The sequence below is a fragment of the Rhopilema esculentum genome, chromosome 4 (genome assembly GCF_057945365.1).
Source record: "Rhopilema esculentum isolate cy_ngs chromosome 4, ASM5794536v1, whole genome shotgun sequence".
In the NCBI taxonomy this organism is placed as follows: domain Eukaryota; kingdom Metazoa; phylum Cnidaria; class Scyphozoa; order Rhizostomeae; family Rhizostomatidae; genus Rhopilema; species Rhopilema esculentum.
Window position 1 is genome coordinate 7,706,423 of NC_142818.1, and position 27,780 is coordinate 7,734,202.

The 27,780-nt window shown below is 35.5% G+C and overlaps 3 protein-coding genes across 3 annotated transcripts; all 3 read right to left on the reverse strand.

Moving 5' to 3' along the window:
* Window positions 1-1,806: 1,806 nt before the first annotated feature.
* LOC135691222 (uncharacterized) lies at window positions 1,807-7,400 on the reverse strand. The gene is made up of 8 exons (XM_089115950.1): window positions 6,291-7,400; window positions 6,045-6,152; window positions 5,613-5,753; window positions 5,056-5,190; window positions 4,357-4,494; window positions 3,585-3,725; window positions 2,826-2,910; window positions 1,807-2,529 (listed from the first exon to the last, which is right to left on the reverse strand). Exons 1-8 carry the CDS (start codon window positions 6,536-6,538, stop codon window positions 1,879-1,881), a joined length of 1,647 nt encoding a protein of 548 aa, XP_088972076.1. The 5' UTR covers window positions 6,539-7,400; the 3' UTR covers window positions 1,807-1,878.
* A 3,822-nt stretch (window positions 7,401-11,222) lies between these two features.
* LOC135691156 (uncharacterized) lies at window positions 11,223-19,515 on the reverse strand. Its single transcript, XM_089115964.1, has 8 exons — window positions 17,282-19,515; window positions 17,022-17,129; window positions 16,559-16,699; window positions 16,002-16,136; window positions 15,301-15,438; window positions 14,486-14,626; window positions 13,731-13,815; window positions 11,223-13,434 (listed from the first exon to the last, which is right to left on the reverse strand). Exons 1-8 carry the CDS (start codon window positions 17,515-17,517, stop codon window positions 12,784-12,786), a joined length of 1,635 nt encoding a protein of 544 aa, XP_088972090.1. The 5' UTR covers window positions 17,518-19,515; the 3' UTR covers window positions 11,223-12,783.
* A 995-nt stretch (window positions 19,516-20,510) lies between these two features.
* Window positions 20,511-26,462, reverse strand: LOC148960355 (uncharacterized). The gene is made up of 7 exons (XM_089114635.1): window positions 26,215-26,462; window positions 25,942-26,049; window positions 25,053-25,187; window positions 24,241-24,378; window positions 23,570-23,710; window positions 22,931-23,015; window positions 20,511-22,651 (listed from the first exon to the last, which is right to left on the reverse strand). The coding sequence occupies exons 1-7, from the start codon at window positions 26,460-26,462 to the stop codon at window positions 22,001-22,003; spliced, it is 1,506 nt and encodes a 501-aa protein (XP_088970761.1). The 3' UTR covers window positions 20,511-22,000.
* Between the last annotated feature and the right edge of the window lie 1,318 nt (window positions 26,463-27,780).

A 27,780-nucleotide genomic window follows, 5' to 3' on the forward strand; every position in this document is an offset into this window, starting at 1 on the left:
TTATATATTAGATAGACGTCTTTACCTAAGTATTTCAAGAATCTAACAAGAATAATAGAAAAACATTTCTTTCAGCCAACTGATGCAGAGAAGAGACCCGACATCTCTGGAAAGCAAAGCGTATCAAAGAAATAAAAGCATTTTAAGCTTTCAAGGATCATGTGCGCTCACAGACCTTCTCATTATAAATTCTAAGTATATTGTACCACATGGTCTGTTTTAACGCGGTAAATAGCAAAATGTTATGTAGAAACAAATTACAATGAAATTTGTAGATGTAAGATGGGAATGTCATAACTTGGTCCAATTCCTGCCAGAAAACTTTGAAACACGCACTTGCCCAAATGAGTTTGGAAAGAATAAAGAGTTACAAGTTCTCTAAAGCGCATCCGCCTTCCAAGACAATGTTAGTTGTAGAGTCAGAAAATGTAACTTTTTGAAATAAACTAATTAGACAGGACATAAAGCCTGACAATCTAAAATTCAGCCTAATGTTTGCTTTTTCGTCGGATTCTTGTAGAAAGGGCTCCAGAATTTCTTAATTTTTTGAGAATGTCTTTTTGAAAATGCCTGGATGTCACGTGACAGATGACGTCTCTTAATAGAATAATGAAAAAACAAAATAATCGTTAGCTATTCACTGGGGAATTATTCTTAATGAAAACGAGATATTTCGACTCGTCTTATTGCAAGATCCCGATTCATGTATATCTAAACATGATTTGCTAAAATCGGCCTTTTTCAATATGACGACATCACAAATTTTGCATGAAAGACCCTATTGCTATAAAACGATACATTGGCATAAATTTGTTTCATAATGACGCTGGAAAAAATGATATAAGCATTTCTTCTATGCTTTTTCAGTCAAATTCTTAATATTTAGTTAATTCAGATCTAACTTTGGAAAGTAGCAATAGCCAAAATTTGAAAAAGGAAGTTACTGTTTCACGAGTCAGTCACGTCTAGTTCGGTAAACGAAAATTCTTGCTCCCTCTCTCAACCAGACAATAAGTTATCTGCATTTTAATGTGGCACTTAGTCTTAAGAATGTATTTTAAGGATCTTCGTACAGTCTTGGCTGAAGTTGCATGATTTTATTCATCGGAAAATTAATTTTCAAATTAATGCAAGCAAAGAGAATCCAACGAGACTTGCTGCCAAAATCCTTCGAAGCGCTCCTAACAATCTCACAATTCTATTCAGAAAAAATCGAAGCTCGTAATATTGAATAAAACAGCATGGTTGCGAGGGGGATGCTATTGAAAATGTGCTGATGTGCCAATATTTAGGCAAGGATTGAGCAGCGTTCGTCCCAACATAAAAATTCCCCCTGAAGTAGCTTTATTCAACGTTTATCAAACGCATAGTTTCTCTATTAAAGCAATTCGTATATATTTGTTAAAGCTCTACCTAGTGCGTGCAGTTGTGTGTGTGTTTAACCTCCGTACCAGATTTAATGTGCAACTTAAACTTTGCACAGGAGAAACAGCTAAAAGCTTTTCAAAGAAAGTCTCAGTCAATTAGATCCTTCCACGTCGATAAAAGTTTATTGTTTTTAATTGACGGAAACATCGGTTTTATCTTTTACATTCAAAGAAGGATTTTATTTCGGTGTTGCCCATCATGGCCCATCGAACAGCAATTGTCACAAGATTAGAGACTCTATCTTACCGAGCAAAACTATTGATCTAAAACGTCCGTTATTGAACATTTCTCTGTTTTCCTCTGTAACAATACATCTCAAACCATTAAAAAGGATAAATTTTAAGCCATAAAATCCAGTGGTACAGAAAGAAAAGACAATTTTCAAACCAGGTCAATAAAGTATTGTAAAATAACAGTTATATACAACAAACTTCAAAATGCACAACTAAGTCAGTCTTCTTCTACACGAATGCAAAAGAAAGAGAGGAATCTTCTCTTCCATTTACTTTTAGATGTTTTCAGTTTCTCTTCCTTAATCTTCACTTCCTCTTCTAAACAGGCACCTTCTTCTCTCAAGCCTGCAATCATGCGATCTTGCATCTCCAAAGCACGGGACATTTCTGCATTAACATGTTTTTTCTTTGCAAGCTCTTCGTAGACATCGACAAATTCTTTGTCGCTCGTCAGCTTATTCTTCAGAATTTTCTCACGGCTTTTTGCCAAGTGCCCCATGATCAAGCTCTTTTTGTCTTTTGCTGAATGCAAGGCCATCTTAAGACGGGCAAGACGAACTTGCTTGGCGTTCAGCACTTCCTTGAAACTTTTTCTCTGCTCAACAAGTTGCGCTTGTAAGCATTCAAAATTTTCTGAGCTTTGCCTATTCGTTTGATGAAAGAAGAGCAACTTGCCAGCGTAAGTCTCATTGGCCTGGGTCAACCCAATTTTGAAAAGCTCCAGGTTCATTGCTTCTTTGTTCAACTGAGATTTTGCTTGGTTGAGGTCAAAATCAGCAATTTCCATGTCAAACTGAGCCCCTCTAACCCTATCGTTAGATATGAGAATTTGGCGTCTCAGCTCATCCATCATGTTGCTGTAGTCGTTCTAGAATGGAAGTAAATATTTTATTGGCTATCTAACAAAAAGTTGTTCAACTTAGAATTTTTCTAAAAGTCTAAATAACCTTGCTTGTCCTACATGCTATAGCAAGGTTCAGCCCAAAGCAAAACACAACGCATGTTCAATTCACTTACTAATGCTAGAGGAGCTACTTAATCGAGAGCCGAGTTTTATGAATTTGTGAAACACGCTTATGAAAACAACAATTCTTTTTAAGGACAATACCGCAAACCAATACACAGACAAAATTGATCGAATATTAATGTCTGTGTCAAACTTACCTCAACCATATTTGAATAGAAGCTCAGTTTCTCATTCTGCACCTTTTTCATTTCTATTATTCTTGCAAGTAATCCATCTCTTCTCCTGAAGAAGATACAAATAGTAATAACATAAAATTATGTCTTTATGTCAGAGCAGTACATATTCTTAGTTGACTAAAAAGGACTTGCAAAAGCAAGAACATGGATTAAAAAGAGGAAGGTGACATTAAACTTAAGCGCAGTTAAAAAGAGAGAAGCTACTCAGCAGTTCGAGAAAGCAAATTGTATCTTGTAAGATATGACGTATAAATCAATAAAAGATTTACATTCATATATTAATGATTTTGTTGGAATGAAATGCTACAGATGGGTAAATGTGGACTACCTCAATAACTTTGCAAACTATTTTCATTAAAAGAAAAAAAAATATATAAGAGATGACGTTTGATAATTTTCAAAGTTGCGCTTTGTATGAAAAAGCATGGTCCAAGGGGACGTGTGGAGGCCACAAAAGAGAACGTGAAACTCGGAGTAGCAATTTAAACCTATTTCCTTTGCACGCAGGAAATTGTACATCAATTATTGCATATTCATGCAACATCGGCACAAAACAGTAAATCAGTATATTGTTATTTTCATTATCTGTCATCTATATAACATTTGAGAACCTTTTTCACTTACGCAATAAGAAATATCTATCACATTATAGAAATATTGATCACAATATAAATATCATATTTTATTGATAGTACCTGAATGTAAGCAGAATGTTATTACCTGAAAAGTTCTGCAAGCTCTGATTTCAAACTTGCAAATGATTGATCTAGTTGGTCAAATTCATTGAGAGGTCTCGTGAATTCTTGAACTTCCTGGGCATTGTATCCATTCACTTCAGTCATCATGCCAGTGACAGCATTTCTAAGTATGATTCAGAATTTATTCATGACAATGAACGTCAAATACATTATTATTTACGCAAATACAGCAAAAAGTAGATTTCTCAATTTCTATTACAAAAACTAAAATAAAACGTTCAGAATTTATAAAGAGTTTATGAACTGCTCCCTACCATTCTATAGATTCGAACAATTTTATGCCTTTTTCTGTCACTTTCTACAACTTTATATGAATACGTGGCAGGCTCTAAGTTAAATTGGTTCTCTAAGTCGCACAAAAAAAAAGAGCCTGCCATAGCTGATGAAATTACGAAATACGCAACAAGAAACATTGTATACCATATAGGGATAAAGATACGATGAAAGGTATATGTTGGCGATTAAAAAAACGAATATAGAGATCTCTTTGATTGATTGGTTGATTGACTGCTTGGTTTGATTGATTGATGGATTGATTGATTGATTGATTGATTGATTGATTGATTGATTGATTGATTGATTGATTGATTGATTGATTGATTGATTGTTTGTCCCTCTGTAATATCATTGAGTGAAAGTGACTGAAATCTATTATAAAAACGAACTGAATACGTAAGGTTCAAAGTTAACGTTTCATACATGTCATTATCCTAACAAATATAAATTATTTTTACCTTTGCTGAGAAATGCATGTCTCTTGGTTGGCATAAAATGCTTTCGATACTTCTTGATCACAGGATATGTTATAATTGACGCTTTCATATTGCTCTGGAGCGTAATGTGGAGATGTTCCACTGGTTGGTGGCAAGTCACTGCGTAAAGAAAAGCATTTGTAAAAGAAAGTTATGATATGCATTGCAATAATCACATTGACTTTGAAGTGAACGTTGGATTACGGACGACGGTGCTTTCAAGGTGTAGATGTAGAATTTCGCAAATTGCGTACAGAAAACGTTTTGAAAAAATTGTGATTCCAGGAATGTAGCAACAACACAGTGTTCAAGAAAATATCCGAAGCAGATGAAACTTGTGTTGGCATCAATGATAGCATTGAGACATGTTATGTGATGCCAATGACAAGCAATTTTTCTAGTTTACTGTGGATACCTTCCATTGCGGCAGAAAAAGTCTACTTATGGGTTAAAGTTCTACATAAAGTTAGAAATAAATAGTAGGATGATAAAATGACTTATTTAAAGTTGAAGATTCAGTATCCATATGTCACATAAACTTAAAGTGATGTTCATACCATCTTAAATATATTTGTACAATTTATGTCCATCGTTTGGAAAAAGTACCTAAGTTTCAATTGTGAAACTAGCTCTTTCTTTTAACCTATTGAATACGAAACCTGGCACATTGTATAAACGTACCTTTCATAGGACTGCCAAAGATGGTAGTCATCGCAATATTCTCCCTCTGATTTTTGTGTATTGTACGACACTTCACCATCACTTAAAAGTGGTTGCTCTATGTCATTAGCGAATGCTTGTTCCTCTTCATAGTCACTGAAAAATAAGAAAATTTGAAGCTTGAGAATGACAAAACCAAGACTTTCCCACAAGTTTCACAGATCTTCATTTCCTCAGTGTGCAGAGACGAACCTAGACGGCTCCGTGAATCAGGAATACTTTTAATATCAATGACACTGTTATGATGTTGATGACCTATTGGCTGCAGCCATAGGGGGCCATAGGATTACACTGAAACACCGGATGACATATAAAAGGGCAAGATATCATCAGCAAAAAAGAGGCCCAAGTGACCTTTTACTTGAGGAGACAGTGTCTCATCAAGTAGATTTGGCATTGGACCTTAGTTTTAGAAGCATAAACTTATTAGTATATGGACATTACAATTACTTTGTAGAATTATTTGCAATGAATCCTTGCTACAAAATAGCTCATAAGATATCACCAAGAAGAATTACCTCTGAGCGTCTTGCAAGCATTCATCTTCTTCGTTGTATTCAACATCTTTTAGTTCCGGATTCCATTTATCAGCTGGAAAGTAATCTGCGGTATCCCCTGAATCTTCAGCGGAAATCGGTTGCTCAGCAATGTTAGGAGAGCTAGGAATAAATAGGAGAAATAATAATCAGATATGAAAATATTTGTCAGAAATATTTTTTAAAAATGCTGATCAAACTAAAATAGCCCGAGTCAGCAACATAATGCTACAAATAAAAAACGGTAATTAAAGGCGTCAAAAAGCGATAAATGTTTAGAAGAGGCAAAAACAATTGAAATTCTAAGAAAATAACAAAAGTTCAGGTAAGCTAAGACTTTTTATAACTCAAAAGCATTAAAATATCGCATTGAACATTAACTGAAGGCCTTAGAGTTGAAATTAACGAACTAACCTTTGTTCATCATCAGAAGTTTCGCCAAAATCGTAAAACTCATCGGCATCTGCATAAGTCGATCCATCTGAGACAGCAGACGCACTGTATGACTTCAAGGCGTCATTCCTAAGAAAGAAATTCAGAATTTTGTAAGCTATTAAAAAAAGGTTTGTAATAACACAGTTATAAACATAAATAATCCACAAAGATGTTTCAGCTTCACAATCATGAATAAGACTTTAAAGATAGATCTAAAAATCTTACCTTGAAAAACTGCCATCGTGGTTTCCTGCAGCTACGTTTTCGTCAAGATCATCACCCTCTTGACTGAAGGTCTGCAGCATATCATGAAAAATCGAGCCTCCTCCATCCCGACCATCTGCAACAACTCTTTTTGTCTCTTGGCACGAGGCATCTTGAGTTTTGAAAACATCCTCAGCAACTCTGAAAGGCTCTATCTGGATACGTTGATTGTTAGGTTGGTCTAAAGAAACCTTGAGTAAATCTTCCATCTTCAGTGATATCTCAATTTTGATATATCAACAAACACTAGTATATTTCGATCACTGCCTGAACGTAGCTCTGTTCATTCGAATCTCAGCTTGTAGGAAATGAACTATCAAACGCGACGCTATTTATGTCTTACTGGATCAATCTGACGTAGCAAATATTACGTCACAATTACACTTGCTGCATTAGCGACTGTGACGTGATTGAATTTAATGCATGCAAAACAAACACTAGTCATTCGGGAAAAGTGCGCCTTTTATCTATTTTTGGAACAGGTGCGGGTTCTATCTAAAACTGATTATGGTTTTCGTAGTACACTCAGATTTACTACAATGTCATCTTTAAAACTTCACATCATGAACCATTGTATTGATTATGTTTCTTTATACTTGTTTCTGCATAATCATTTTTATACAAAATGTAGCCTTTAGCAATTGCTCATACCATTCATATACACCATTCTTAAACTTCGTGGAATAGCGCCAAAACCGTTGTGTAACACGAACTGAGCCACCCAAGTTTAATTACTATGGGTACCAAATCAAATGAAGCCATCTAGATATTTTAAAATCCATGATCATAAGAATGATGCAACTGAAGCAAATAGCTAGTTAACGAACACCTAGTTAAAGAACAAAAATGATCCTTGTCGCAATTTGCTATTCCGTTCAATATGCAATACACAATTGGATGGTACCTTCTTACAGTCCATAGGTAAGGGCCCCGTGTGCCTTTTATACGCCACTTGCTGAATATTTTGTAGATATATTCTATAATAATCCTGATATATATCCAATTTCCTACAATATTTTGGAAAATTTCGTTGTTAATGACACCACGTTTCACAGTGACCAGGGGCGAAACTACTGGGGGGTATGGGGGGGGGGGGGGGTGCTGCACCCCCCCAATCTTCAAAAAAGCAGATTTAGTCGGGCAAATTTATGGCTGCCAGTGTATCTGTCGGGCAAATCTGGAAATTTTCTTTAGGTCGCACTTTTATTGCTACTTTTTGCCCTAGGTTGGTTTTTTAATTCATGGTCTTTTCCCCCAACTTTTTTTCAATCTCCTCCCAGTTGGGAAAACAAAACAGAAACGAGGCAAGGAACAGCAACATATATACATTTCTGTCTTTCGTCCGACCACCGATCAGCGCTTTCGTCTGGAGCTCGACGCGCACATGTTTATCTTCGCCTCGAGATGAAGTCTGAAGTATTGATCGACAGCAAAAGTATAGACGGAAAGTAAAGTGTGTTTGATGCGAGAAGGAAATGAATACTGTGTATACCCCTCCCCCTACTTTTTGCAAAACAAGTGAGCTTTTTTCAAAATCTTTTGTTGTGATTTCTAAATTTGCCCTTGAAAAGCCCCCCCCCCCTAACGTTCCATCCTGACTCGGAGCCCATAGAACACTGACAGTTTTAGAAGCATCATGAATCAAAGCATGGAGGATATACCATCTCGGAATACGTTGTTGAGAAAATCAATCAATATTTTCTTTTCCAAATGTATGAAACTTTCATTCATGAAATCATACATGTTTTAGAGATTTAGGTCAGGACATTTGAAGAAGACATCATTTGGGTTTTTAAACATTTCATAACATCAACAGGAGCATAATAAAACTATTTACAATAAACATGATCCAACGTGAACACCTTTTCATTACAACGTGGCGTGAACAACTGACTAATGCAACTTCGAGGTCTAGGAAAGAGTGAAGGATTAACCGCGTGCTGCTCCTTCACAACAATACATCCATAAGGAGTTATGCCCCAAAATTCTCTTAAGGTTTTACACTTACGGTTCGAAAGTATTGCACCCTTCGCTAGAAAATGGTCATACAGACGCCAAAGTTTTTTAACTAAAAAAATTTGAATAACCATAACAAGTAACAGGAAGTTTTGATCAGTTCAAGCGGGAAATAATATAAAATTTATCAAGAAATTGTAGTTAAGATATGAATTGCAAAAATCTTTCGAGTTTATTCTATTTCTGAACAATATCCATGATTACGAAGACATGAAAATTGAGCTTTGATGATAGGTATACCTGTAAAATACCTCCAATAAAAAACTTTTCTTTGCTTGAGGGATTTTGTTATGGTGAATTTAGATATACGTACTTTGTGCTTGGGTGTCTAAAAATATTCAAATTGCTTCCGGAGCAACCGAAAATTGAAAATGAAACTCAGAGAATGCAACTGAAGCTCTTTTTTGTTGAAACATTGTAATCTGCGTAGCTGTTTCTAAATTCCGAAATTTCCAAGCTGTGTTTTGCTGTTCCACTTTGATAAAATTGAGACCCTACTTCAATCTCTTTTTTGAATTGCTCTCTTAATAGCTAGGTGATTTAGAAAGTGAAGACGTTTTTTCTTTTATAGAAAAGACAGGCCTTACAAAGGCTTGCTTTTCGGAAACAAATGTTTATAGCCAACACCAGAAAAACTAGAGGCATATTTTTTGACTTAAAACAAACAGCCTGAGTCTAAAGACCCTCTCTCGGGCTTCCCGATGATTTCAGCCCTTGAGGCGATGTGCTCTAAAAATGAAGTTCATGTAGGACACGCCCTTTCATCAACCATGCCACGCCCTTTCGTCGGGCAACTTAGCTTCATACCCCCCTAATGAAAAAAGTGAAGTTTCGCCCCTGACAGTGACCATTGCAACTTCAAGAGTTGTGCACGACTAGAATGAATTTTAGGCAGCGAGGTAGTGATATGGTAAAAAAGCCCCATGAAATTCAATGATTTGTATTCTGTAATTGTTTGATTTGAATAGATAAGTACACTTACCCATAATCTTCCTTCGTAGCGACTATGATTTGCCTAAATAAAATTTGACCAAATTGGAAAGGAACTAAATTTTCATGGAAGAGTTTAAACTTATGAATAGGCAATATTCAACAACGCAGCAAAAGAAGAGACCAAAGCTTCAGATAAAAATTTCCTAGAAGTTCTTAAAAAGGAAGCAAAATTCCCAAAATTTTCAGAAAAATCTTTATTATTAGAGGAGGCTATTGCTGTTGCCCCACTTCTCGAAGCCGTTCCCCCCTTGTAAATAGTCCAGGCGGAGAAAGGGGGTATCGTCTCCTGAACGCGAAATTTATGACAGATTCGGTTTAGTCAATCTTGGGGAGCTGATTCCGAAGATCTGTGTTACATGGATAAATTCATGTCTAAGAACCACGCGGATTTAGGGCGCCCCCTAATTATTGTGACTCAAATCCGCCCTTGCCTATCAGTATGAAAGATCGACAAAGTAATCGAGTAAAAACATAGGTTCCTTGCTACACGATTCAGTAATCGAAGACAACGGTCATCGCCTGCCCGCAGCTGCTAAGTTCACTTTCTTGATCAAAAAACACTCAACCATTTTTTGACAAAATTCATGACAGAATCTGGCCAAATCATGTTGTATATTGTACCACGTGATCTGTTTTAACACGGTTAATAGCAAAGTGTTATGTAGAGACAAATTACAATGAAATTTGTAAATGTGAGATGAAAATGTAATAACTAAACATGCACTTTTGCTTGCTCAAGGGCGTTCAGAAAATAACAGTTACAAGTTCTCTAAAGTGCACCCCCTCTCAAAACAATGTTAGTTTTAGAGTCAATAATTTTAACCATCTGAAACAAACAAATAAGACAGGGCCTATAGCCTGACAATCTGATATTCAACCAAATGTTTGCTTTCTCATCTGATTCTTGTAAAACAAAAAAGACATGGCCTATAGCCTGACAATCTGATATTCAACCAAATGTTTGCTTTCTCATCTGATTCTTGTAAAACAAAAAAGACATGGCCTATAGCCTGACAATCTGATATTCAACCAAATGTTTGCTTTCTCATCTGATTCTTGTAAAACAAAAAAGACATGGCCTATAGCCTGACAATCTGATATTCAACCAAATGTTTGCTTTCTCATCTGATTCTTGTAAAACAAAAAAGACATGGCCTATAGCCTGATAATCTGATATTCAACCAAATGTTTGCTTTCTCATCTGATTCTTGTAGAACAAAAAAGACATGGCCTATAGCCTGACAATCTGATATTCAACCAAATGTTTGCTTTCTCGTCTGATTCTTGTAAAACAAAAAAGACATGGCCTATAGCCTGACAATCTGATATTCAACCAAATGTTTGCTTTCTCATCTGATTCTTGTAGAACAAAAAAGACATGGCCTATAGCCTGACAATCTGATATTCAACCAAATGTTTGCTTTCTCATCTGATTCTTGTAAAACAAAAAAGACATGGCCTATAGCCTGACAATCTGATATTCAACCAAATGTTTGCTTTCTCATCTGATTCTTGTAAAACAAAAAAGACATGGCCTATAGCCTGACAATCTGATACTCAACCAAATGTTTGCTTTCTCATCTGATTCTTGTAGAACAAAAAAGACATGGCCTATAGCCTGACAATCTGATATTCAACCAAATGTTTGCTTTCTCATCTGATTCTTGTAAAACAAAAAAGACATGGCCTATAGCCTGACAATCTGATATTCAACCAAATGTTTGCTTTCTCATCTGATTCTTGTAGAACAAAAAAGACATGGCCTATAGCCTGACAATCTGATATTCAACCAAATGTTTGCTTTCTCATCTGATTCTTGTAAAACAAAAAAGACATGGCCTATAGCCTGACAATCTGATATTCAACCAAATGTTTGCTTTCTCATCTGATTCTTGTAAAACAAAAAAGACATGGCCTATAGCCTGACAATCTGATATTCAACCAAATGTTTGCTTTCTCATCTGATTCTTGTAAAACAAATAAGACAGGGCCTATACCCTGACAATCTGATACTCAACCTAATGTTTGCTTTCTCATGTGATTCTTGTAAAACAAAAAAGATATGGCCTATAGCCTGGCAATCTGACATTCAACCAAACATTTGCTTTCTCATCTGATTCTTGTAAAACAGGGCCCAGAATTTCATAAACTTTCAGCTGACCTTTTCGAAAATGCTTGGATGTCAAGTCTTGATGGAAAAAAACCCAAGCAAAATCATCGGTAGCTCCTCACTGCAAAGATATTTTTTAATGACAATGACATATTTTGACTCGTCTTATTGCAAGCTTTCAATTCATGTATATTCAAACATGATTTGCTGACATCAGCATTTTCATCATGATTTTATGACAAATTTCGCATAAAAAATCCTATTGCCATAAAACGATACATTGGCATAAATTTGTTTCATAATGACGCTGGAATAAATGATACAAGCATTTCTTCTATACTTTTCAGTCAAATATTTAGTTTATTCAGATCTAACCTTGGAAAGTAGCGATAGACAAAACTCAAAAAAGGAAGTCACTGTCTCACGAGTCAGTCATTTCTACTTCGGAAATCGGAAATTCTCAATCAGACAATAAGTTGTCTGCATTTGAATATGGTACTTAAGGTCTTTGGCTGAATGTGCACTTCATCGGTGATTTAATCTTCTAATAAATTAATGCAAGCAAAGAGAATCCAATGAGACTTGCTGCAAAAATCCTTCGAAGCGCTCCTAGCAATCTGACAACTCTATTCAGTCAAAAGCGAAGCTCGTAATATTGAATATAACAGCATCGTTTCGAGGGGGATGCTATTGAAAATGTGCTAATGTGCCAATATTTAGGCAAAGATTGAGCAGCATTCGTCACAACATAAAAACTCCCCCTGAAGTAGCTTTATTCGACGTTTATCGAACGCATAGTCTCTCTATTGAAGCAGATCGTATATATTTTGTTAAAGTTCTATTTTGTGCGTGCAACTTGAATTTTGCACAGAAGAAACAACTAAAGGCATTACCAAGAAAGTCTCAGTCAATTAGATCCTTCCACGTCGATAAAAGTTTATTGCTTTTAACTGACGTGAATGTCGGTTTTATCTTTTACATTCAAAGAAGGATTTTATTTCGGCGCAGCCCATCATAACCCTTCTCCCCGTTTGATGGCAAAAGCGTTATGCTTTGCAACTGGAAGCCGACATTTTCAATCATATTTTTCCTACGCATTAGAATTATTGCAAGATTTGGAACTTTATTTACCGAGCAAAACGTTTGATCTAAAACGTCCATTATTGAACATTTCTCTGTTTTCCTTTGTAACAATACATCTCAAACCATTAAAAAAGACAAATTTTAAGCCAGAAAATCCAGTGGTACAGAAAGAAAAGACAATCTTCAAACCAGATCAACCAAGTAATATAAAATAACAGTTATATACAACAGACTTCAAAATGCACAACTAAGTCAGTCTTCTTCTACACGAATGCAAAAGAAAGAGAGGAATCTTCTCTTCCATTTACTTTTAGATGTTTTCAGTTTCTCTTCCTTAATCTTCACTTCCTCTTCTAAAGAAGCACCTTCTTCTTTCAAGCCTGCAATCATGCGATCTTGCATCTCCAAAGCACGGGACATCTCTGCATTAACATGTTTTTTCTTTGCAAGCTCTTCGTAGACATCGACAAATTCTTTGTCGTTCTTCAGCTTGGCCTTCAGAATTTTCTCACGGCTTTTTGCCAAGTGCCCCATGATCAAGCTCTTTTTGTCTTTTGCTGAATGCAAGGCCATTTTAAGACGGGCAAGACGAACTTGCTTGGCGTTCAGCTCTTCCTTGAAACTTTTTCTCTGCTCAACAAGTTGCGCTTGTAAGCACTCAAAGTTTTCTGAGCTTTGCCTATTCGTTTGATGAAAGAAGAGCAATTTGCCAGCATAGGTCTCATTGGCCTGGGTCAACCCAATTTTGAAAAGCTCCAAGTTCATTGTTTCTTTGTTCAACTGAGAGTGTGCTTGGTTGAGGTCAAAATCAGCAATTTCCATGTCAAACTGAGCCCCTCTAACCCTATCGTTAGATATGAGCACTTGGCGTCTCAGCTCATCCATCATGTTGCTGTAGTCGTTCTAGAATGGAAGTAAATATTTTATTGGCTATCTAACAAAAAGCTGTTCAACTTAGAATTTTTCTAAGAGTCTAAATAACCTTGCTTGTCCTACATGCTATAGCAAGGTTCAGCCCAAAGCAAAACACAACGCATGTTCAATTCACTTACTAATGCTAGAGGAGCTACTTAATCGAGAACCGAGTTTTATGAATTTGTGAAACACGCTTATGAAAACAACAATTCTTTTTAAGGACAATACCGCAAACCAATACACAGGCAGAATTGATCGAATATTAATATCTGTGTCAAACTTACCTCAACCATATTTGAATAGAAGCTCAGTTTTTCATTCTGCACCTTTTTCATTTCTATTATTCTTGCAAGTAATTCATCTCTTCTCCTGAAGAAGATACAAAAAATAATAACATAAAATTATGTCTTTACGTCAGAGCAGTACATATTCTTAGTTGACTAAAAAGGACTTGCAAAAGCAAGAACATAAATTAAAAAGAGGAAGGTGACAATAAACTTAAGCGCAGTTAAAAAGAGAGAAGCTACTCAGCAGTTCGAGAAAGCAAATTGTATCTTGTAAAATATGACGTATAAATCAATAAAAGATTTACATTCATATATTAATGATTTTGTTGGAATGAAATGCTACAGATGGGTAAATGTGGACTACCTCAATAACTTTGCAAACTATTTTCATTAAAAAAAAAAAATATATAAGAGATGACGTTTGATAATGTTTAAAGTTGCGGTTTGTGTGAAATAGCAAGGGGACGTGTGGAGGCCACAAAAGAGAACGTGAAACTCGGAGTAGCAATTTAAACCTATTTCCTTTGCACGAAGGAAATTGTACATCAATTACTGCATATTCATGCAACATCGGCACAAGACAGTAAATCAGTATATTGTTATTTTCATTATCTGTCATCTATATAACATTTGAGAATCTTTTCCATTTACGCAATAAGAAATATCTATCACATTATAGAAATATTGATCATAATATAAATATCATATTTTTACGAAGAAGAAAATTCGACGGGAAAGTAGAATGTTATTACCTGAAAAGTTCTGCAAGCTCTGATTTCAAGCTTGCAAATGATTGATCTAGGTGGTCAAATTCATTGAAAGGTCTCGTGAATTCTTGAACTTCCTGGGCATTGTATCCATCCACTTCAGTCATCATGCCAGTGACAGCATTTCTAAGTATGATTCAGAATTTCTTCATGACAATTAACGTCAAATACATTATTATTTACGCAAATACAGCAAAAAGTAGATTTCTCAATTTCTATTACAAAAACTAAAATAAAACGTTCAGAATTAATAAAAAGTTTATGAACTGCTCCCTACCATTCTATAGATTCGAACAATTTTATGCCTTTTTCTGTCACTTTCTAAAACTTTATATGAATACGTGGCAGGCTCTAAGTTAAATTGGTTCTCTAAGTCGCACAAAAAGGGAAAAGAACCTGCCATAGCTGATGAAATTACGAAATACGCAGCAGGAAACATTGTATACCATATAGGGATAAAGATACGATGAAAGGTATATGTTGGCGATTAAAAAACGAATATAGAGATCTCTTTGATTGATTGGTCGATTGACTGCTTGGTATGATTGATTGATTGATTGATTGATTGATTGATTGATTGATTGGTTGATTGACTGCTTGGTATGTATGATTGATTGATTGATTGATTGATTGATTGATTGATTGATTAATTGATTGATTGATTGATTGATTGTTTGTCCCTCTGTAATACCATTCAGTGAAAGTGACTGAAATCTATTATAAAAACGAACTGAAAACGTAAGGTTCAAAGTTAGCATTTCATACATGTCATTATCCTAACAAATATAAATCATTTTTACCTTTGCTGAGAAATGCATGTCTCTTGATTGGCATAAAATGCTTTCGATACTTCTTGATCACAGGATATGTTATAATTGACGCTTTCATATTGCTCTGGAGCGTAATGTGGAGATGTTCCACTGGTTGGTGGCAAGTCACTGCATAAAGAAATACATTTGTAAAAGAAAGTTATGATATGCATTGGAATAATCACATTGACTTTGAATGGACCGTTGGATTACGGACGACGGTGCTTTCAAGGAGTAGATGTAGAATTTTGCAAATTGCGTACAGAAAACGTTTTGAAAAAATTGTGATTCCAGGAATGTAGCAACAACACAGTGTTCAAGAAAATATCCGAAGCAGATGAAAGTTTTGCTGGCATCCATGATAGCATTGAGAGATGTTATGTGATAGCCAATGACAAGCAATTTTTGTAGTTTACTGTGGATACCTATCTTTGCGGCAGAAAAAGTCTACTTATGGGTTAAAGTTCTACATAAAGTTAGAAATAAATGGTAGGATGATAAAATGACTTATTTAAAGTTGAAGATTCAGTATCCATATGTCACATAAACTTAAAGTGATGTTCATACCATCTTAGATATATTTGTACAATTTATGTCCATTGATTGGAACTAAGTACCTAAGTATCAAACGTGAAACTAGCTCTTTCTTTTAACCTATTGAATACGAAACCTGGTTTATTGTATAAACGTACCTTTCATAGGACTGCCAGAGATGGTAGTCATCGCAATATTCTCCCTCTGATTTTTGTGTATTGTACGACACTTCACCATCACTAAAAAGTGGTTGCTCTATGTCATTAGAGAATGCTTGTTCCTCTTCATAGTCACTGAAAAATAAGAAAATTTGAAGCTTGAGAATGACAAAACCAAGACTTTCCCAGAAGTTTCACAGATCTTCATTTCCTCAGTGTGCAGAGACGAACCTAGACGGCTCCGTGAATCAGGAATGCTTTTAATATCAATGACACTGTTATGATGTTGATGACCTATTGGCTGCAGCCATAAGGGGCCATAGGATTACACTGAAACACCGGATGACATATAAAAGGGCAGGATACCATCAGCAAAAAAGAGGCCCAAGTGACCTTTTACTTGAGGAGACAGTGTCTCATCAAGTAGATTTGGCATTGGACCTTAGTTTTAGAAGCATAAACTTATTAGTACATGGACATTACAATTACTTTGTAGAATTATTTGCAATGAATCCTTTCTAAAAAATAGCTCATAAGATATCACCATGAGGAACTACCTCTGAGCGTCTTGCAAGCATTCATCTTCTTCGTTGTATTCAACATCTTTTAGTTCCGGATTCCATGCATCAGCTGGAAAGTAATCTGCGGTATCCCCTGAATCTTCAGCGGTAATCGGTTGCTCAGCATTGTTAGGAGAGCTAGAAATAAAATGGAGAAATAATAATCAGATATGAAAATATTTGTCAGAAATATTTTTTAAAAATGCTTATCAAACTAAAATAGCCTGAGTCAGCAACATAATGCTACAAATAAAAAACGGTAATTAAAGGCGTCAAAAAGCGATAAATGTTTAGAAGAGGCAAAAACAATTGAAATTCTAAGAAAATAACAAAAGTTCAGGTAAGCCAAGACTCTTTATTACTCAAAAGCATTAAAATATCGCATTGAAAAAAAGGTCAACGAGAGAATATTTCTTTGAACATTAACTGAAGGCCTTAGAGTTGAAATTAACGAACTAACCTTTGTTCTTCATCAGAAGTTTCGCCAAAATCGTAAAACTCATCGGCATCTGCATAAGTCGATCCATCTGAGACAGCAGAAGCACTGTATGACTTCAAGGCGTCATTCCTAAAAAATAAATTCAGGATTTTGTAAGATATTTAGAAAAGGTTTGTAATAAAACAATTATAAACGTAAAAAATCCAAAGAGATTTTTCGGTATCATTTTTTCGAATAAGATTTTAAATGTTGATCTGAAAATCTTAACTTGAAAAACTTACCTTGAAAATTTTCCTGCAGCTACGTTTTCGTCAAGATCATCACCCTCTTGACTGAAGGTCTGCAGCATATCATGAAAAATCGAGCCTTCTCCATCCCGACCATCTGCAACAACTCTTTTTGTCTCTTGGCACGAGGCATCTTGAGTTTTGAAAACATCCTCAGCAACTCTGAAAGGCTCTGTCTGGATACGTTGATTGTTAGGTTGGTCTAAAGAAACCTTGAGTAAATCTTCCATCTTCAGTGATATCTCAATTTTGATATATCAACAAACACTAGTCTATTTCGATCACAGCCTGAACGTAGCTCTGTTCATTCGAATCTCAGCTTGTAGGCAATGAACTATCAAACGCGACGCTATTTATGTCTTACTGGATCAATCTGACGTAGCAAATATTACGTCACAATTACACTTGCTGCATTAGCGACTGTGACGTGATTGAATTTAATGCATGCAAAACAAACACTAGTCATTCGGGAAAAGTGCGCCTTTTATCTATTTTTGGAACAGGTGCGGGTTCTATCTAAAACTGATTATGGTTTTCGTAGTAAACTCAGATTTACTACAATGTCATCTTTGAAACTTCACATCGTGAACCATTGTATTGATTATGTTTCTTTAAACTTGTTTCTGCATAATCATTTTTATACAAAATGTAGCCTTTAGCAATTGCTCATACCATTCATATTCACCATTCCTAAACTTCGTGGAATAGCGCCAAAAACCGTTGTGTAACACGAACTGAGCCACCCAAGTTTGATAACTTTGGGTACCCAATGAAATGAAGCCATCTAGATATTTTAAAATCCATGATTATAAGAATAGATGCAACTGAAGCAAATAGCTAGTTAACGAACACCTAGTTAAAGAACAAAAATTATCCTTTTCGCAATTTGCTATTCCGTTCAATATGCAATACACAATTGGATGGTACCTTCTTACGGTCCATAGGTAAGGGCCCCGTGTGCCTTTTATACGCCACTTGCTGAATATTTTGTAGATATATTCTATAATAATCCTGATATATATCCAATTTCCTACAATATTTTGGAAAATTTCGTTGTTAATGACACTACGTATCACAGTGATCATTGGAACTTCAAGAGTTGTGCACGACTAGAATGAATTTTAGGCAGCGGTGAGGTAGTGATATGGTAAAAAAGCCCCATGAAATTTAATGATTTGTATTCTGCAATTGTTTGATTTGAAAAGATAAGTACACTTACCCATAATCTTCCTTCGTAGCGACTATGATTTGCCTAAATAAAATTTGACCAAATTGGAAAGGAACTAAATTTTCATGGAAGAGTTTAAACTTGTGAATCGGCAATATTCAACAACGCAGCAAAAGAAGAGACCAAAGCTTCAGATAAAATTTCCTAGAAGTTCTTAAAAAGGAAGCAAAATTCCCAAAATTTTCAGAAAAATCTGGATTATTAGAGGAGGCTATTGCTGTTGCCCCACTTCTCGAAGCCGTTGCACCCTTGTGAATAGTCCAGGCGGAGAAAGGGGGTATCGTCTCCTGAACGCGAAATTTATGACAGATTCGGTTTAGTCAATCTTGGGGAGCTGATTCCGAAGATCTGTGTTACATGGACAAATTCGTGTCTAAGGACCACGCGGATTTAGGGCGCCCCCTAATTATTGTTTCTCAAATCCGCCCTTGCCTATCAGTATGAAAGATCGACAAAGTAATCGAGTAAAAACATAGGTTCCTTGCTACACGATTCAGTAATCGAAGACAACGGTCATCGCCTGCCCGCAGCTGCTAAGTTCACTTTCTTGATCAAAAAACACTCAACCATTTTTTGACAAAATTCATGACAGAATCTGGTCAAATCATGTTGTATATTGTACCACGTGATCTGTTTTAACACGGTTAATAGCAAAGTGTTATGTAGAGACAAATTATAATGAAATTTGTAAATGTGAGATGAAAATGTAATAACTAAACATGCACTTTTGCTTGCTCAAGGGCGTTCAGAAAATAACAGTTACAAGTTCTCTAAAGTGCACCCCCTCTCAAAACAATGTTAGTTTTAGAGTCAATAATTTTAACCATCTGAAACAAACAAATAAGACAGGGCCTATAGCCATCTGATTCTTGTAAAACAAAAAAGACATGGCCTATAGCCTGACAATCTGATATTCAACCAAATGTTTGCTTTCTCATCTGATTCTTGTAAAACAAAAAAGACATGGCCTATAGCCTGACAATCTGATATTCAACCTAATGTTTGCTTTCTCATCTGATTCTTGTAAAACAAAAAAGACATGGCCTATAGCCTGACAATCTGATATTCAACCAAATGTTTGCTTTCTCATCTGATTCTTGTAAAACAAAAAAGACATGGCCTATAGCCTGACAATCTGATATTCAACCAAATGTTTGCTTTCTCATCTGATTCTTGTAAAACAAAAAAGACATGGCCTATAGCCTGACAATCTGATATTCAACCAAATGTTTGCTTTCTCATCTGATTCTTGTAAAACAAACAAGACAGGGCTTATACCCTGACAATCTGATACTCAACCTAATGTTTGCTTCCTCGTCTGATTCTTGTAAAACAAAAAAGACATGGCCTATAGCCTGACAATCTGATATTCAACCAAATGTTTGCTTTCTCATCTGATTCTTGTAAAACAAAAAAGACATGGCCTATAGCCTGACAATCTGATATTCAACCAAATGTTTGCTTTCTCATCTGATTCTTGTAAAACAAACAAGACAGGGCTTATACCCTGACAATCTGATACTCAACCTAATGTTTGCTTCCTCGTCTGATTCTTGTAAAACAAAAAAGACATGGCCTATAGCCTGACAATCTGATATTCAACCAAATGTTTGCTCTTCATCTGATTCTTGTAAAACAAAAAAGACATGGCCTATAGCCTGACAATCTGATATTCAACCAAATGCTTGCTTTCTCATCTGATTCTTGTAAAACAAAAAAGACATAGCCTATAGCCTGACAATCTGATATTCAACCAAATGTTTGCTTTCTCATCTGATTCTTGTAAAACAAAAAAGACATGGCCTATAGCCTGACAATCTGATATTCAACCAAATGTTTGCTTTCTCATCTGATTCTTGTCAAACAAAAAAGACATGGCCTATAGCCTGACAATCTGATATTCAACCAAATGTTTGCTTTCTCATCTGATTCTTGTAAAACAAAAAAGACATGGCCTATAGCCTGACAATCTGATATTCAACCAAATGTTTGCTTTCTCATCTGATTCTTGTAAAACAAAAAAGACATGGCCTATAGCCTGACAATCTGATATTCAACCTAATGTTTGCTTTCTCATGTGATTCTTGTAAAACAAAAAAGATATGGCCTATAGCCTGGCAATCTGACATTCAACCAAACATTTGCTTTCTCATCTGATTCTTGTAAAACAGGGCCCAGAATTTCATAATCTTTCAGCTGACCTTTTCGAAAATGCTTGGATGTCAAGTCTTGATGGAAAAAAACCCAAGCAAAATCATCGGTAGCTCCTCACTGCAAAGATATTTTTTAATGACAATGACATATTTTGACTCGTCTTATTGCAAGCTTTCAATTCATGTATATTCAAACATGATTTGCTGACATCAGCATTTTCATCATGATTTTATGACAAATTTCGCATAAAAAATCCTATTGCCATAAAACGATACATTGGCATAAATTTGTTTCATAATGACGCTGGAATAAATGATACAAGCATTTCTTCTATACTTTTCAGTCAAATATTTAGTTTATTCAGATCTAACCTTGGAAAGTAGCGATAGACAAAACTCGAAAAAGGAAGTCACTGTCTCACGAGTCAGTCATTTCTACTTCGGAAATCGGAAATTCTCAGTCAGACAATAAGTTGTCTGCATTTGAATATGGTACTTAAGGTCTTTGGCTGAATGTGCACTTCATCGGTGATTTAATCTTCTAATAAATTAATGCAAGCAAAGAGAATCCAATGAGACTTGCTGCAAAAATCCTTCGAAGCGCTCCTAGCAATCTGACAACTCTATTCAGTCAAAAGCGAAGCTCGTAATATTGAATATAACAGCATCGTTTCGAGGGGGATGCTATTGAAAATGTGCTAATGTGCCAATATTTAGGCAAAGATTGAGCAGCATTCGTCACAACATAAAAACTCCCCCTGAAGTAGCTTTAATCGACGTTTATCGAACGCATAGTCTCTCTATTGAAGCAGATCGTATATATTTTGTTAAAGTTCTATTTTGTGCGTGCAACTTGAATTTTGCACAGAAGAAACAACTAAAGGCATTACAAAGAAAGTCTCAGTCAATTAGATCCTTCCACGTCGATAAAAGTTTATTGCTTTTAACTGACGTGAATGTCGGTTTTATCTTTTACATTCAAAGAAGGATTTTATTTCGGCGCAGCCCATCATAACCCTTCTCCCCGTTTGATGGCAAAAGCGTTATGCTTTGCAACTGGAAGCCGACATTTTCAATCATATTTTTCCTACGCATTAGAATTATTGCAAGATTTGGAACTTTATTTACCGAGCAAAACGTTTGATCTAAAACGTCCATTATTGAACATTTCTCTGTTTTCCTTTGTAACAATACATCTCAAACCATTAAAAAAGACAAATTTTAAGCCAGAAAATCCAGTGGTACAGAAAGAAAAGACAATCTTCAAACCAGATCAACCAAGTAATATAAAATAACAGTTATATACAACAGACTTCAAAATGCACAACTAAGTCAGTCTTCTTCTACACGAATGCAAAAGAAAGAGAGGAATCTTCTCTTCCATTTACTTTTAGCTGTTTTTAGCTTCTCTTCCTTAATCTTCACTTCCTCATCTAAACAAGCACCTTCTTCTTTCAAGCCTGTAATCATGCGATCTTGCATCTCCAAAGCACGGGACATCTCTGCATTAACATGTTTTTTCTTTGCAAGCTCTTCGTAGACATCGACAAATTCTTTGTCGTTCTTCAGCTTGGCCTTCAGAATTTTCTCACGGCTTTTTGCCAAGTGCCCCATGATCAAGCTCTTTTTGTCTTTTGCTGAATGCAAGGCCATCTTAAGACGGGCAAGACGAACTTGCTTGGCGTTCAGCTCTTCCTTGAAACTTTTTCTCTGCTCAACAAGTTGCGCTTGTAAGCACTCGAAGTTTTCTGAGCTTTGCCTATTCGTTTGATGAAAGAAGAGCAACTTGCCAGCGTAGGTCTCATTGGCCTGGGTCAACCCAATTTTGAAAAGCTCCAGGTTCATTGCTTCTTTGTTCAACTGAGAGTTTGCTTGGTTGAGGTCAAAATCAGCCATTTCCATGTCAAATTGGGCCCCTCTAACCCTATCGTTAGATATGAGAACTTGGCGTCTCAGCTCATCCATCATGTTGCTGTAGTCATTCTAGAATGGAAGCAAGTATTTTATTGGATATCTAACAAAAAGTTGTTCAATTTTGAATATTCTAATGGTTTAAACATTCTTGCCTACATTTTGTTCGTTGCAAGGTTCGTTGTCCAAAAAATTGCTCATTCAATTCACTCACTGTTACAGAAGTTCTTTAATCAGGAAGCGAGATTTTCGTATCAAACTAATGAAAACGATCATTTTATTCAAGGAACTTGTCACGTAAATATAGAGACGCTACGACTGATCTGATATGAATGATTTAGAACGACTTACATCCACCATCTTTGAATAGAAGCTGAGTTTCTCATTTTGCACTCGCTTTATTTCTATTATTCTTGCAAGTAGTCCATCTCTTCTCCTATAGAAGATATAACAATAATGTGAATTTACTTTATACATCAGGGCAGTACTGTTTTCTGTTAACAAGAAAGTTGGCAAAAGCAGGAATGAAAATTGAAAGGCCATGGAATAGTGAGGAATTGATCAGCAATTCCAAAACTCAAATTGTCATTAAATTGAGATATTGACTCTCTTCATGGGTCTGTGATGCTTTGGATAATTGATGTTCAATATGTCAAAGATATTTCCAGCATGGATAATATAAAGATGAGGCTTTAAGAAAAGCAAAAAAATCAAATCTGTGAGGGCAACAGGGTCAAAGGCACATGGATAGATGCAAAAAAGTGAAATTTGGAGTATAAATTTAAAACCATTTTACTTTGCATGCCGGAACATGAAAAACTATATTCATTCACAACAGAGCACCGGCTGACAGTTTGAGGTAATTGTAATTTCCATTATATGTCATCCGAATGGTATTTTAGCACCTTTTGTATTAAAGTCCTTAGAAAGTTCAAAAATACCACCTTTTTACAAAAATGAATTTCAAAAATTGAACTTGAATGTTATTACCTGAAAATTTCTGCAAGCTCTGTTTTCAAACTTGCCAGTGATTCATCTAGATGGTCAAATTCATTTTGAGGGCTCGTGAATTCTTGAATTCTATGAGCATTGTATCCATTGACAGCAGTCGTTACGTCACTGGCAGCATTTCTAAATAAGAATAACATAATGATGAGTATTATTCAAAAACTCTTCTTGCAAAGGTTGAAGAAAATTGAAATCAAATGCATTTTCATTAAAGCACGTACAGCAAACAATAAAACAGATTTCTAGATTGTTTTGTTACATAGCGAGGTTTTTTTTCGTTTCAAAAACGTTCTGAATTTATGTAGCAAATCAAACAATATTTTAATCTCTACCATTTTCTATAAAATGGCGTGGCAAGGGTTAAACTAGTGTTGCTTTATAAATCACTTAAATAAAGGGTATAGGAGCCTGGCATAGCTTATAAAAAGAAATATGCAACAGGAAAAACTGTATACGAAATAGGGATAAAGTAAGAATGTAAAAGGGAGTTTCTTCGATGTAGGCAATAAAGTAAACAAGCGCTTGATTGATTGAGCATCCCTCTGCAACACCTTTCAGAGAAAGTCATTATGAAAACGAACTAAAGATGTTCAAGTTTCAAAGTTTATGTTTCAATGATATCATTATTTTGAAAAATTTAAATCGAGTTCTACCTTTTTTGATATTCATAAGTCTCTTGATTGGAATAAATCGGCTCCGATTTTTCTTGATCGCCGGAAATGTGATAATAAACGCTTTCGCTTTGCTCTTGAAAGTTATGTTGAAACGTTTCACTGGTTGTTGGCAAATCACTGCGTACAAGAAAGAATTTATTAAAGCAAGTTACGATATGCATTCGAATAGCCCAATTTACTTTAATATAAACAAGCATTTGGACGAGAAAACAGAGTTGAAACAGTCAGATTTTAGACGACAATGCTTACAGTGTGTAGTAGTTAATGTATACAAGTTTTGCAAATTGCAAACAGAGCTAGTAATTATAAAAATTTGCTACAATGGCAGAACTAGTTGTTTTTGTTGCTTGTCCTTCCAAAAATGAAACAAGAAGGCAGAGTCAATGAAATATTAAAGCCCTATCGATTTCAAGTAAAATTCAAAGCACATGAATGCTGTTCTGACTTTTGTAAAAGCATTGAGAATATTCAATGAAAATGCAATGAACGAGCAATCTTTTTCCTATGTTTCGAAGTCATGAATACTCTTCTGGGTAAAGTTTTCTATAAAAATAGATCTGAAAGATAGTGCTAGGGGATCTCTTCAGCGGAATTTTTGATGGAGTATCAATATGTCACTTAAATTTAGAACAATGATTAAAGTGTGTTGACTTAATTCTACAAAAAATTGACTATTGATTGAAACCAAAAGCACGTTTCGAACGTCTGAAAACTCTGTATTTTTGTCCTTCGAACAATACAACTGGCACTTTTTCCTAGGATTCACTTCAACTGAAAATTTTCGCACGTACCTTTCATAGGTCTGCGAAAGATGATAATTATCGCAATATTCCTCCTCTGATTGTTGTGTATTGTACGATACTTCACAATCACTTGCGATTGAATTCTCAATGTCATTATAGAGTGATGGTTCCTCTTCATTGTCACTGAAAAAATGATGGAACTTAGGTCTGTCACTGACGAAAACATACCTTTTTCCACAAGTAAAAAAATCATATTTACACAATGATCATATAAGTAACATAATAGAGAATCTTGACGAGTCAATGCATAAGGAATATTTTGAATATGTATAGCACTGTTATGATGCTGATGATTAAATAACTCTCCCTTTAGATTCATACGACGTGTGGCTTCTGAAGGGATATATACCATCTACACTTAAATAAGGGTAAATGTCTTTTTATCTGAGGAGACGAAATCTTTTCTGTAGAATTGGCCACGGAGCCGATTCTTAAGAGTAACATCAAAATATTCTTTATACGTTTATAAGATATTTACACACGCCAACGATCTGGGGGGCTTATAAAATTATTGTAGACATTAAGAAGATATTATTAAAAGACCTCGTTTATTTAAGTAGGAATTTCTTTGTAAGCATTTAATTAATTACAACCAAAAGTATGAATTGGTTGTGTTGATTCAATATAATGCCATAGGCAACCATAGATGGTAAAAATCATCAAATGGAGGGGTCCAATTCAAAAATTTACGGTAGCAGTGGGGGTTTATTCGAGGAGGGGCTTATTGACAATTTGTAGCTCTAGGGTGGGCGCTTTTTCGAGGGGGGCAATTCAAGGATTGACGGTATGTAAGGTCCATTACCTCTTCGATGAATTATAAAGCGCAAAGGCATTAACATATTGTAATGAAAAATTAAGTAAACATGTAGGTGTTTACCTTTGTTCCTCATCAGACTTCTCTCCAAATTCATAAAACTCGTCGGCATCGGCATAATTTAATTCATCTGAGAGGGCAGAAACACTGCACGATTTCAAGGCATCATTCCTACGAAAAGAAGAAAGGAAAATACAGAATTTACAAAATCATTTGTCACCACTTTAAAAGGTTAGGTTTGCAAAACTTCAGCTATAAACAGAAAAGACCTTCAGAACTGAGTCAGCTTCAATACATCGAAAAAGACTTTTAAGATTGATCTTAACAGAGTCTTACCTTGAAGAACTATTGTCGTAGGTTCCTGCAACTGCGTATTTTTCCCGATCATCAACCTCTTGACTGAAGGTCTGCAGCAAATCATGAAAGGTCGAGCTTTCTTCATCTTGACGATCTGCAACAACTCTTTTTGTCTCTTGGCACGAGGCATCTTGAGTTTTGAAAACATCCTCAGCAACTCTGAAAGGCTCTGTCCGGATACGCTGATTGTTAGGTTGGTCTAAAGAAACCTTGAGTAAATCTTCCATCTTCAGTGATATCTCAATTTTGATATATCAACAAACACTAGTATATTTCGATCACAGCCTAAACGTAGCTCTGTTCATTCGAATCTCAGCTTGTAGGCAATGAACTATCAAACGCGACGCTATTTATGTCTTACTGGATCAATCTGACGTAGCAAATATTACGTCACAACTACACTTGCTGACTTAGCGACTGTGACGTGATTGAATTTAATGCAAGCATTTTGGGAACGGGGGGCGGGGGGGGGGGAGATATGCTAACTCAAGATTAAATCTATTATCTTTAAAATTTTCAACATGTATTAATTATTGTTAAAGTTAATTTAGATAGTTTTCTGAATTCAACTGAACATTTGACAATATTTATAGCCTTTATATATAGATAACCACCGCCCATTTTACCACTTTTTCTAATCATGAAATAACGCTAGCAGTAAACATGTCTTGAAATATTTTGGTAAATAGACAATGTTTCACACTGACAATTGAAATTGCAGAACTGGACTTAAATTTGATTTTTGCAGAGAAATACTTAAAAGATCAGGCATGAAACTCAGTCGTTTGTAAATCCTAGCAGACCAGTACATTTGTCCTGAATTTCCTAATCAAGCAAAAAAATAACAATTTAGCAACAGAAAGCAAAACATAAATTCAATTTCAATAGCAATACGTTAGTACGCTTAGCTCTTGACTAACACCATAAAAATCGGCTTTTCAACAAACTTTATTGTCACTGCAGTTTCTTCAGGTTTGTCGAATCGATATTCTCCTAATCAAAATCATTCTTACAATTTTAAAGTCTCCCTTAATGTGTTTTAAACTTCAACTTCAGGTCTTATAAGCAACCTTCATCAAAACAACAAACAGTTCGATCTTTCGCAGAGAAGGAGCTAAAACCTTTGAAAAGAGAATCCCTACGTCAGTCAACTGGATCCATTCCCATCGATGAAAAATTTCACTATTTTCCTGATGTGACATTACGGTCTTAATTATCACATTTAAAGAAGGATATAATTTCGGCGCGGCCAATCATGGCCCCTCTAACCGCACAGCCCATCTAATTGCTTATGCTTCCTATCCATTGAAATGATCGCAAGATTTGGAACTTTACCTTACTGAGCAAAAACCATCGATCTCAAACGTCGTTTACTGAACACTTCCCTCTTTTTCCTTTGTAACAATACATCTCAAACCATTGAAAAGGATAAATTTTAAGCCAGAAAATCCAGTGGTACAGAAAGAGAAGACAATTTTAAACCAGGTCAATCAAGTACTATTAAGTAACAGCTATTTAAAACGATATTCAAATTGCACTAATAAG